Source organism: Theropithecus gelada, chromosome 14 (assembly GCF_003255815.1).
Source record: "Theropithecus gelada isolate Dixy chromosome 14, Tgel_1.0, whole genome shotgun sequence".
NCBI lineage: Eukaryota > Metazoa > Chordata > Mammalia > Primates > Cercopithecidae > Theropithecus > Theropithecus gelada.
In genome coordinates, this window is record NC_037682.1 from 62,512,845 (window position 1) to 62,526,421 (window position 13,577).

The following is a 13,577-nucleotide window of genomic DNA, read 5'->3' on the forward strand; positions in this document are numbered from 1 at the left end:
TTTTAAAATTAGCTACCCTCTCTTCTTTCTCCCCTCAGCTTTACAAGGCTCCAGCTGTCTCTCACCTTCTTTACCTCCTGATCTGGCTTAGCAGGTACTGCCCTTTCTGTTTCAGAGTTGGCTCCATAAGCTGAGTTTTGCTACCAACAATCATTATAGGCATTTTTTCCTCTTATTTGATGTATTTTTTCAGAAATGTGATAGAAATGACCTTTATTGATTAAAATCGCTCTAGAGGAGACTCTACAGGGTGATGAAACTGACATGTAATAAGGGCCAAGGCTTCGGCCTTCCTTAACATTTATATTGCACACTGTATCCTAATTTGTACATATCCTCAATTAGAATGCAATTTCTTTGCATTCTAAACATTTTAACTTAATTAACATGAGATAGGAAGCAAGACATAGTTTAAAAAGCTTAGAATCAAAGAACATCTATTCAAATTGCATGTGTTCATAATAATATCTGTTGAGAATTTAATCTCTCTATGCTTCAGTCTTCAGATTTGTAAATCAGGAATAATACTACCATGTGAGGATTGAATGAAATAGCAGTTATAAAACATCTAGCATAATGTAATAAAAATTAATGCCTATCTCTCTTATTTTTCTATTTTCTCTTTTAACCCACTTACTTTTATGTCTGCTTTCCCTACACCTTAGCATTTGGAGGTAAAACAAAGCACTTAATTAATTAATTTTATAACGACATATGCAAAGGCTAATGAGCAATCTTATTGATTGTATTTCTGTATTTTATTTATTCTGTATATTGCACTAACATTGAAATATTTTTAATATTTTATAAAGAGTATTACTTTATTTTAATTTTTTTTAATTTTGTGGAGACAAGGTCTCCCTATATTTCCCAGGCTAGTCTCAAATCCCTGGACTCAAGGGATCATCCTGCCTCAGCTTCCCAGAACACTGGGATTACAAGTATGAGCCACTGTGCCAAGTCAATAACGTTATTTAAACTAATGCTTACCACAAGATCTTTTAATAAGATACATTTTATAAATACGGAATTGATCTCATTATATCAAAAATATATTAATGTTGTCTTAATAGAGATTATTTAGTCATTCTCTTTTATCTAAAAGTATTTAATGAAGGTCTACCATGTGGCAGAGGCACACAAAACAATATAGTGATAGAATTGGATTTTCCTTCTTATTATAAACACTTAAATAGATAAGACTGTTTAAAAGAAATGAACCGGAACAAAAGGAAGGAGTATGACTGAGGCAGTGAGGGTGTTCAAAGCAGACCTTTCTGAGGACATGACTTTTGAACAATGACCCAAACATTTGTGGAAAGGGCATTTGAGTTGAGAAGAAGGCAGTATAGTGGTCCTGAGAGGGAAAGATGTTGGAATGTTTGAGGAGCTGCTAAAAGGAGTGTGGTTGTAGTATACTAAAGAGGTTTCTAGTGGTCTTCTCCTATTGAGCCTTATCAGTTATGGTAAGAAGTATAGATTTTAATGTAAACATAAAGGGAAATATTGGAAGAATGAAGGATTATATAATTAAACATTGTTTTATCATTTATTAATTTACTTATTTTTATTTTGATAATTAAACCTCTAAACAGAAGTTTATTTGATCCATAGTATATTTTATATAAAACATAAAATAATATGTAGTATGTATATTATACTACCTAGACCATTCTTGCATACAGATGGGGGAAAAAGAAGGGCATTAAACATGACTTTGACAATGGCATATAGAATGGAGTTGAGAGGAAAGCCCAGGGTATCAAGAAGAAAGAGAAAGGAAACAAGCAGAACTTCGAAATCTTCCAAAGCTAGATGGTTAAATCCAGGCTGGGAAATGATTGATTTTAGCAGAAGAAAACATAAAATGCTATGTGAGTGAAAGGAATTAATCCTAACGTATTAATATAGATGTTAAATTAATATTAATAATGAATCAACATGAGATTCACATTGGAACTGATCTGAACAGTTGAGTAACTAGAAGGCAAATACATCAATGCACTCTGCTCTCTGGTCTATGGGGAAATGACAAAGATTATGCCAAAGCAAGACTCTTATATCCTCAAATCAGAGAACATCCTCATATAGAAATTATAGATAGCACTTTCTTTGAAAGAGGGAAAGAAGCTTCAGTCACTCACACAGAACAAAAATGATTCTCAAGATCAGTTTAGTCAAATGGAAATCAATTCAGTTTAATAAGATTTAATTAATAATGATTGGATGTGTGCTATTTGCCAGGAACTGTGCTTGGTGCAGAAAATATCAAGATCGGTCTGATACAAACTGGGCTTTTAATGATTCTGTTGGCCACTGTGGATGACAGACACATAAATAGCAAGTCACAAGACAATTGAGGTACTGTAACAGAGTTGCAATGCAGATTATAGTAGGGATACATGAACTCTGCTTGGAGTGATTAGAAAGGAAGACTTTAAGGGGCAAGACACTTCTGAGCTGACCTAATTGGAGTTGCTAAAGAATTAATGATACACTGTCCAAAAGAATCTCTGCACACTTTTTCCCTGTGGACTTTAGTGGGAAGAGAGTGGCTAATATCCAGATCATGACAAAACAACTGATTTATCCTTTTTGGAAGGTAGCCCAGGTCTTCTAGAAGAGGATTTGTCCTTAATGACTCACGAGAGTCTCATTCTGGAGCATAAACTAGTTGAAAAGTTTGTGGTTTTGTTCCTAATTGTCAAGAGTTCTTTTACAGTGCCCTAGCCTCTCAATAAAACTTTTTTTTTAGGCCAAGGAGTAGAGTTGGATATACTTTATATATCTTGGAGCCTCATTGTCTCTGATGTGCTTAATGTCATAAAGCACATGAAAACTCTCAAATATACATAGTTGATTCAGTTGCCTATGAAAAAGCCCTAGATTTATGGAACAACTATTTATCTTATAATTCCAGGGGGAAAAATGGGCCCAGGCAGTACCAACCCACTTCATCTGTGGCATACTCTGTCTCCAATATTGCTATAGTTTAGTTGACTGAGCCACTCTGTAGCTGTGAAAGTGTGTGTTGAACTTTAGAGAAAGTCCAAGAATCTCTCCTCTCCTCCCATCCTCAAAGATGGAGAGCACCATTATGAATTGGTCATACATAAGGACATTGTATCCACTATCATACGAAAAGGTGGGGTTTTCACTATGCTATAAGAGAGGGTTAATAGTCAATCATACATGGCATTTGTTATGTCCTTACTTTGGACTGCTTCCTTTGAAAAACTTGTGAGTAAAAACAGCTTTAGAAGCTCAGAGCCTGGTGATATGGTGTGGATATTTGTCCCACCCAAATCTCATGTTGAAATAGAATTTCCAACATTGGAGATGGGGGTTGGTGGGAGGTATTTACGTCATGGGGACAGATCTCTTATGGCTTGGTACTGTCCTCTTGAGAGTGAGTGGGATCTCACAAAATCTGATGATTTAAAAGTATGTGGTACCTCCCCTCCCTCTCTCACTTTTGTTTTTGCCATGTGACATGCCTGTTCCTGCTTCACCTTCTGTCATGAATAAAAGCTCCCTGAGGCCTCCCCAGAGCCCAACCAGATGCCAGTGCCATGCTCTAAGAGCCTGCGGAACCACAATCCAATTAAACCTCTTTTCTTTGTAAGGTGCAGGGGCCTTTGAAAACAGTATACTGAGAATAGATAGGGCTCAAGGACAGTATCTCCAATTGAGCTTTTAATGAACTCCCGTAGGCGCCAAGAAGTCAGGCAGATAAGGAAGAGCATAGAGACAAGGAACTGAGTAGAAGGTTACATCTGGGTAAAGAAAGTTTGTTTTGCATTGTGTTCTTTCTGCTGACGTGGGGTTTATGGAGTATAAATAAAGTGAGGCGGAGGCTCTGAGCGTGGCTGCCATGTTCTCTGTTTGTCTTTGTCTTTTGTGTCTGTTCATTCTCCACCACCCCTGGCACGGACCCCAATAAGTGGCGCAGTGAGCAGGGTTGGCACGGGTGAGTAAGGGAGAACAAGAAGGGGAACCCCCTAGGAGCGGGTAAAGTCCGGATATTGTTAAGGGGAACCTTCTTAAGCTTTCATTATGGGGAATTCCAGTTCCTTGGCCTCAGAATATTTAAGATTATTACAAGGGCTTTTACTTTCAATTGGAGTTGATACCAAAGAGAGAACTTTACGGAAATTGTTTGCTCATGTGGAACAACATTGCTATTGGTTTCAATATCAAACTAAAGTGCAATTAAATAAACGAGATTGGCAACAGGTTGTTAAGACCCTTCGTCAAGCGCATCAGCGCGACGATGTAATGTCGGCACCTTTGTGGGCCCTCTGTGCCTCTATTACTCAGGCTTTGGAGCTCTTAGAGACAGACTCTGAAAAAGGGGAAGGTGGAGATGAGGAATCTTTGAAGTCTCCAATAGCCATTTCCCCTCCTTTAGATAATCCTGTAACTGATGGGGAAGGTCCTTTGTATAATGATGTGTCTCAGGAAAGGGAATCAGAAATTCAAAAGGAGCTTCAGCCCGTTGTTCAATTGTTACAACAAATTTTACAATTGCAGTTATCTCCCCCTCACCCTTCTCCTCCACCCACTCCTGTTTTTACTTTTCCCGTGGCTCATCCACCCCTGTCAGCACCCAAGGCGGAGGAGGAGGATAGTTTTCCACCACCACCACCGCCGCTGGAAATGCTGCCTCATTCAGGCACGGTTTTTACTGTCCCTGTTTCTACTGCTAAAGCTGTAATTGAGGTATTGGATTCTCAAGAGGATGAGGATCCTCTACAATTGTTCCCCATTACTAGGCAACCTTTTTGCCCTAATGATCAATTTCCTCAAGGAGGTGTGAATGTGCAGTATAATGTCCTTCAATTTAAGTTCCTTAAAGAAATGAAGGCAGCTGTTGCTAATTATGGCCCTCAGTCTCCTTTTGTCATGGAGCTTTTAGGTTCTTTCTCCTCTGAGAATTTGTTTTTGCCTCTTGATTGGGAGACTTTTGGGAAGGCTGTTTTGGACCACTCTCAGTGGCTCCAGTTACGCAGTTGGTGGCTGGAAGATGCCAAAGAACAGGCCTGCCGCAATGCCACTAGAAATCCTCCAGGACCAACAGAGGAGCAATTAACAGGTACTGGTCAGTTTGCTACCGTAGTGGCTCAATCTGGGCTCGATGACATAGCATTATCACAAGTTAAAGGACTTTTTTTAAAAGCTTGGTGTAAAGTAGAACCATCGGGAAAAACTGCTTTGTCTTTCGTTAAGATTTTGCAGGGTGCTAATGAACCTTATCCTGATTTTGTTGCTCGGCTCCAAGATGCTGTAATGAAGACTGTGGGTAATGGGGTAGCAGGCAAAATCCTGATAACCACATTAGCTTTCGAGAATGCTAATCAAGAATGTCAGAGGTTGTTGCGCCCTCTAAAGGCTGCTGGAAACTTGCAAATAGAAGATTTTATTAGAGCCTGTGCTGGAGTGGGAGGGGCTGCCTATAACACACAATTGTTTGCTGGAGCTCTATCTAAGGCACTCATGGGAAAAAAGGGGGTTTGCTTTCAATGTGGAAAGACTGGTCATTTTAAAAAGGAGTGTCGTAAGTTATCTAATAAGAATGACTCCCCCAAAATAGGATCTAAAAGGCTTCCCACTGAGCCCTGTTGTCGTTGCGGCAAAGGGCGACAGTGGACTAATCAATGTCACTCTAAAGTGGACAAATACGGTAACTCTCTAACCTCCGGATTGGGAAACTTGCAGAGGGGCCCTTCAGCTTGGGACCCCAGCAACAATACAAGCCCTCTTCATTTGCAATTTCCAATCAGCTCGGGGGTCCAGCATCAGCAGGCCAATCAGTCAATGTTAACCCCCAATTTTCACTAACTCAACTTTTCTCTGCTACTTCTGGTAGCGCCGCTGCTGATGTGTCAATTTTGCAGGCCATCGAACTCACCCCAGAAATGGGAGTTGTTAAATTGCCTACAGGTGTTTTTGGGCCATTACCTCCACATACTGTTGGATTGCTTATAGGACGTAGTAGTAGTATTCTAAAGGGTTTACAAGTTCATTTGGGTGTTATAGATTCTGATTATAAAGGGGAAATTCAAATTATGGCACAGGCTCATAAACCCATATCCCTTAAAGAGGGGCAACGGATTGCACAACTCCTTTTACTACCCTATTTTCAGTTTCCTTCACGGAGGCAAGAAAGAACCGGAGGTTTTGGAAGCATGGGTAAACATATTTTTGGGGAAACTTTAGTAACTCAACAAAAACCCTTGTTTCCTCTTGAAGTAGAGGGACAAATTTTTCAGGGCTTGGTTGATACAGGAGCTGAGGTTTCCATCATTGCCTCCGACCAATGGCCTTTACAATGGCCTAAACAGCCTGTTGCTGTGTCTCTTACTGGATTAGGTTCCGCCTCAGAGGTGTATCAAAGTTCTCAATCCTTGAGTTGTCGAGGGCTGGATGGTCAAATGGCCCAAGTCCAATTTTATATTGTTCCTATTGCCCTAAATTTATGGGGGCGAGATTTATTGCAACAATTTGGAGCTTTTGTTTCTATTCCTCACGTTTCTAATTCTGCCAAGAATATGATGTTCCGCATGGGCTACAATCCCCTTGAAAAGTCTTTAAACATGTAGCCACTGTTCAGCAGCCTCAAGCCCTTCCCTTACAGTGGAAAACTAATATTCCTGTATGGGTTGAACAGTGGCCTTTAACACGTGAGAAGCTTGAGGCCTTGGAAAACTTAGTTCAGGAACAATTATCCTTAGGTCATATAGAACCTAGTACTTCTCCATGGAACTCCCCTGTTTTTGTGATAAAGAAAAAGAATGGTAAATGGAGATTATTAACAGATCTTCATGCTATTAATGCATGTATTCAACCCATGGGATCCTTACAACCTGGCCTTCCTAATCCTTCCATGATTCCTCAAGATTGGGTGCTCATGGTTATTGATTTAAAGGATTGTTTTTTTTCTATTCCTTTGGATCAAAAGGATTGTGAGTGTTTTGCCTTCTCTGTCCCTGTTTTTAATAATTCTCAGCCACTTTCTTGATACTAATGGAAAGTTTTACCTCAAGGTATGTTAAACAGCCCTACCTTGTGTCAAGAATTTGTCCATCGGGCCTTGGATCCTGTTTGAAAGCGTCATCCTTCTGTTCTTTTATATCATTATATGGATGACATTCTTCTTGCTGCACCCACCAGAGAAAAGCAGCAAGATGCTTTTGCATCATTACAAACTCAGCTTTCTTTCTACTCACTTAATATTGCCCCAGAAAAAATTCAAGTGGATTTTCCTATTCAATATTTAGGTTATACCTTGGGAGCACGAAATATTCGACCCCAAAAAATTCAAATTCGACGTGATCATTTAAAAACATTAAATGATTTCCAAAAGCTTTTAGGAGACATTAATTGGATGCATCCTGTTTTAGGAATACCAACATATCAGTTACAACATCTTTTTTCTATTCTAGAAGGAGACAGTCACTTGGACAGCTCATGTCATTTAACTCCTTTGGCTTTACAGGAACTCCAGCTTGTAGAAGAGCAACTTCAAAAGGCCCATTTACATTATATCCTTCCCGACGTTCCCCTTTCCCTTTGTTTATTTCATACTTTACATTCTCCTACAGGAATGATTCATCAAACCAATCGGCCGCTAGAATGGATCTTTTTGTCCAATAAAACATCTAAACACTTGACTACTTATATCGACTGTTTAGCTGAACTGATCATCAAAGGACGGCATCATTGTCGACAACTTTGGGGAGGAGATCCTTCCTTAATTATCTCTCAATTCACTCATAGTCAGATCACTTATCTTCTTGCAACTTCTGATTCTTGGCAAGTTGCTTGCGCTTCATTTGTTGGACAATTCTCTACCCAATATCCTAAGTCTCCAATCTTTTCATTTTTTAGGCAACATTCTGTGTTGCCTTTCTCACCAATTTCTGTATTTCCTGTTCAAGGTCCTACCTTTTTTACTGATGCTAGTAGCAATGGTAAGGCTGGATATTGGAGTGTTCATCAATCTCGAGTTACAGTTTATCCTTATCCCTCGGTGCAACAGGGAGAATTGTTTGTTATTCTCATGGTCTTACTTGATTTCCCTAATACTAGTTGTAATATTGTTAGTGATTCTCAATACGCTGTTTATGTTACTTCTTATATTTCTCAGGCCACTTTACCTCTTTGTGCTACTTCTTCTCTTCAAAAACTCTTTTCTTTGTTATCCTCTACTTTGAGCCAACGTCGAGCTCCTTTATTCATCACTCATCTTCCTTCTCATTCTCAACTTCCTGGACCATTAGTTCATGGTAATACTCAGATTGATTCGCTTTTAATTGGCCACCTGCAGGCTGCAGAACAAGAGCATGCTCTACATCACACTAATAGTTCTGGCCTTCAACGACGGTTTCATTTAACTCGTAAACAAGCTTGTTCTCTTATTCGAGCTTGTCCTTCCTGTGCTCCTTTGAGCATTCCATCCTTCCATCCTGGGGTTAATCCACGAGGTACTCAAGTTAATCAGATTTGGCAAATGGATGTCACACATGTCCCTTCTTTTGGACGATTAAAGTATGTTCATCATACCATTGATACCTTTTCTCATTTTCAATGGGCCACTCCGTTGCCATCTGAGAAAGCTGATTCTGTTATTACACATCTCTTAGATTGTTTCGCCATCATGGGCATTCCTCTTATACTTAAAACTGATAATGCCCCTGCCTATGTCTCTCGTAAATTACAAGGTTTCTTACAGCAATACAATATTCAACATATCACCGGTATCCCAGGCAACAGTCAAGGTCAAGCCATCATTGAGCACGCAAATTTAACCTTAAAAATTCAACTGCGGGCTGGGCGCGGTGGCTCAAGCCTGTAATCCCAGCACTTTGGGAGGCCGAGACTGGCGGATCACGAGTTCAGGAGATTGAGACCATCCTGGCTAACACGGTGAAACCCCGTCTCTACTAAAATACAAAAAAATTAGCCAGGCGAGGTGGCGGGTGCCTGTACTCCCAGCTACTCGGGAGGCTGAGGCAGGAGAATGGCATGAACCCGGGAGGTGGGGCTTGCAGTGAGCTGAGATCTGGCCACTGCACTCCAGCCTGGGCAACAGAGCCAGACTCTGTCTCAAAAAAAAAAAAAAAAAAAAAAAACTCAACTGCAAAAAAAAAAAGGGGGGAAATGAGTCCCCGAGAAACCAGATTCTGAAGGTTCTTTTTACCTTAAATTTTTTGAATCAATGGAGACAATTGCAAGACTCTGCTGCCGTAACCCATCTTTCCTCACCTCCCTCAGTGATAGTCCCCGCTGACAATTTAAGGGTTTGGTATCCTAATGAAGAAGGTAAGTATGTTCAAGGGCAAGTTCTAAAACAGGGATGGGGCTATGCTCTTGTCCTTACAGGAAGCGGACCTGAGTGGTTTCCTACAAGACGATTGAAACCCTGTTGAAAAGAAAACTGGATTCAGCATGCATTTCTTCCTTTGTTGGATGTGCCTCGGTGGGGGACTTATTTCCCTTAGTGAGGCTTTGTATGAATATTGGACTTATATTCCCTTTCCACCCTTGTATCAGGGAGTCACCTGGGGGGAGGCGGAAATTAAGGTTTTCACCAATGACACTACTTGGATGCCATCCCCCTATATAGACAAGGACAACATAGAACGGGAAACGGGAATCATAAACAACACATACCAATTTGGAGTGGAAGGACTTCCAATATGCATGGGAAATAGTCCTCACTGTCTCCGAAAATCGCATGAAGCCTGGGCTGTTCGCTATAATCATAGTCATGTGGCTGCTAATATTGTTATTATTGTAACTAGAAGCTTTCAGTATAATTATACTGTATATAGTAATGAGACTATTCCTAGTTCTTTACCTTTTGTCCTATCCCAGAGGTTTCCCCTAATATTGAGGTGCTGGAGTGGCAACAATGTCGGGGAACTAAACCCCGGATTTTATTAGAATACAATGGGATGCAAATAACTGATTGGAGTGTGCACGGTGATTTTCAAACAAAATTTAGTCACATACCTTTGAAATGGCACCGGGTAAATAAAAGTATTGCCGCTAATGGTAATGAAACCTTGGTATGGCATGAAGGAGGCCTGTCGCCACCTATGCCTCATCTTAGACACTCTTTACAAGTACAGAGTCATCTTTGGAAGTTGTTAGCTGCAGGCAATGCCATTAGCACTTTTGTGGGGAATATGTCCCTTAATCTTTCTAACCCGAATAACTCCTTTCATATTCAGTTATATCGGAATACCTCCTGATATATTATTGCTTGTGTCCGTAAGCCCTACCTATTATTAGCGGAGAATTTGACATGGGATAATGATACAGGGATTGTTAATTGTACAGATACGTGTACATTTTTGTCTTGCCTCAATCATTCCTGGTGGCACAACTTTACTGGGGATATTTATATCCTCAGGGCTCGTAAGGAAATTTGGCTACCTGTTAACCTTATGCGACCATCGGGGACATCACCTCTTGAGACTTATATTTGGACTTCTCTCCAGCGAACCCGCCCTGCCCTTGGACTTACAATTGCCTCGATGATGAGCCTTGTCGCCATTGCCTCCACTGCGGCCGTAGCAGGACTCGCTCTTCATCAAAGCATACAAAATGCTGAATTTGTGCAGCAATGGCACGAACAATCTCACCGGTTATGGCTTCAACAATGAAACATTGATTCTCAACTTGCTGAAAGATTGGACAACATGGAGCAAGCATTGACATGGCTTGGAGATCAGCTCACTGTCCTCAGTACTCGGATAACATTACAATGTGATTTGAACTCCACTCAATTTTGTGTAATGCCTGTGCCTTTTAATATCTCTCAGAATTGGACCAAAATCCGAAAATTATTAGTAGGCCATAAAAATATTAGTTTGGACATCCAAGAGCTCACTCTGAACATTTCTGAAGCATTTCGACAACAATTACATGTGTTGTCCGGAACCGCAACCCTGCAGGAGCTGGGCCAATGCCTTGCTGCCCTTAACCCATGGACCCAGATGAAAACATGGATTTCTACAATCTCTGAAAGTATATTGCTTTGGGCACACGGATTGGGTCTATTTCTCTTGGTGATTCGATGCTCCCTCTGTCGCCTCCAAAAACAAAAGAAAACACAGGAACAAATATGGCCAACTTTTTAGGATTGAGGCAAAACAAAAAAGGGGAAATGCAGGGGCCTTTGAAAACAGTATGCTGAGAATAGATAGGGCTCAAGGACAGTATCTCCAATTGAACTTTTAATGAACTCCCGTAGGCGCCAAGAAGTCAGGCAGATAAGGAAGAGCATAGAGACAAGGAACTGAGTAGAAGGTTACATCTGGGTAAAGAAAGTTTGTTTTGCATTGTGTTCTTTCTGCTGACATGGGGTTTATGGAGTATAAATAAAGTGAGGCGGAGGCTCTGAGCGCGGCCGCCATGTTCTCTGTTTGTCTTTGTCTTTTGTGTCTGTTCATTCTCCACCACCCCTGGCACAGACCCCAATAGTAAGGTACCCAGCTTCAGGCATTTCTTATAGCAATGCAAGAACACCTTGCCTATCACACCTTGCCTGAATGAATGTTTGCAGCAAATGACTAGAAATTGGAGAAACCATTGATTTTCTTCATTCTTCAAAACTAGTATCTACTTCCTGGAGTTTCCCAGTCTTTTTCCTTTTATTATTATTCTAGTTTCATTCTAGATCAGGGAAGGGGGTCCTACAGTCCATTCTGACTCTATACAATTTGTCATTGAAATGGGGTAATGCAAAGCCTAATAACACAAGAGGAATTTGTTTGAAAGTTGCTGCTGTTTATGTGGGTGTGTTTTCTGAGGATTTAACAAAGATGTATGCAAGTACCCATGTTCCTGGTTGCCCTTGTCAGTTAAGATCTGACTTTATTATAGTCTATTTAGAAGTAATATCTCTCTTTTATTTCTTGAAATAAGTCTTTCACAATTCCTTTTTCTTTATTTCATAGACAAACATGCTGAAAGGAAGGAAATGAACACAGGAGATCCATATTGAGTGTCATTTCAGACCTGAGAATAAAGACTTTTCAATGGACTCATCATGCACCTTCCCAATTCTTCTGAAATTGAGATTACCACCTTCTTTCTGATTGGAATGCCAGGGTTGGAGCATGCTCATGTATGGATCTCTGTCCCCATCTGCCTCATGTATTTGGTAGCCATCCTAGGCAATTGCACAATCCTGTTTGTTATCAGGACTGAGCCCTCACTCCATGCACCCATGTACTATTTCCTTTCCATGTTGGCTGTCTCTGACCTGGGCCTGTCCTTCTCCTCCCTACCCACTATGCTAAGGATCTTTGTATTCAATGTCACGGGAATCTCCCCAAATGCTTGCTTTGCTCAAGAATTCTTTATTCATGGATTCACAGATATGGAGTCCTCAGTGCTTCTGGTCATGTCTTTTGACCGCTTTTTGGCCATATGCAACCCTCTGAGGTACAGCTCTATCCTCACCAGTGCCAGAGTTGCCAAAATGGGGCTGGTGTTTCTCATTAAAAGCATGCTTTTAGTACTCCCATTTCCTTTCACTCTTAAAAGGTTGACATACTGTAGGAAAAGCCTACTCTCTCATTCCTATTGTCTCCATCAGGATGTCAGGAAGCTGGCCTGCTCCGACAACACAGTCAACTTCTTCTATGGTTTCTTTCTTGCCCTCTGTGTGATGTCAGAAAGTGTGTTGATTGCTGTGTCTTATGTGTTCATCCTGAAGATGGTCATGGGAATTGGATCCCATAGACAGCAGCTCAAGGCCCTCAACACCTGTGTCTCCCATATCTGTGCTGTGCTTATCTTCTATGTACCCATCATTGCTTTGGCATCCATGCACCGCTTTGGCCAGCACGAATCCCCAGTGGCCATGATCCTCATTGCTGATGCTTTCTTGCTAGTGCCACCTCTTATGAACCCCATTGTATACTGTGTGAAGACACAGCAAATTCGTCAAAAGGTTTTGGAAAAACTGGGTCTACAACAACAGTGTCAGTAAACATGGTATAAGATCAGCTAGGGTCAGGAGAGAAAATACCTTTCTAAGCAAAGTATTATCAATGATTTATCATTATATTTCTTAATTATTCATATACAGATGGCCTTTCTTGCCCATAGGTTTCACATGTGGAGATAAAAAATATTCAGAAAAAAAGTATGATTGATTGCAACTGTGCTGAACATGTAGACAATTTTTTTGTTATTATTCTGTAAACAATACAGTATAACAACTATTTACATAGTAGTTTTGTTGTATTTGGCATTATAAATATTCTAGAGATACTTTAAGGTATATGGGAGGATGTGTGTAGGTAAGATGCATATACTACACCATTTTATATGAGACTGAACGTCTTCAGATTTTGGCATCCTTGGGGTCCTGGAACCAATTTCCTATGGATAACAAGGGATGACTATAGTCAGTACAGCATATAACCTCTTTAAGAGTTCTGTGAGTAGGACTGACATGGATGTTGATAAGTATGTATTTGACAGTTTTAGAAAGTTATTGAAATCATGACTCGACACACTGATACAGCATTTTAGTTACACAGTTTATAGGACAA

General features: G+C 40.4%; 2 protein-coding genes across 2 annotated transcripts in view; one reads left to right on the plus strand and one right to left on the minus strand.

Moving 5' to 3' along the window:
* Positions 1-13,577, minus strand: part of MMP26 (matrix metallopeptidase 26) — a 294,924-nt gene that overhangs the window by 95,567 nt on the left and 185,780 nt on the right. The gene's annotated exons all lie outside the window — the stretch shown is intronic.
* LOC112606290 (olfactory receptor 51A7-like) lies at positions 12,062-13,009 on the plus strand. Its single transcript, XM_025356538.1, has one exon. It carries the CDS (start codon positions 12,062-12,064, stop codon positions 13,007-13,009), a length of 948 nt encoding a protein of 315 aa, XP_025212323.1.

What these genes read in the sequence shown, in the direction of transcription:
- LOC112606290 (XM_025356538.1), top strand. Translation starts at nt 12,062, where the DNA reads ATGCACCTTCCCAATTCTTCTGAAATTGAGATTACCACCTTCTTTCTG.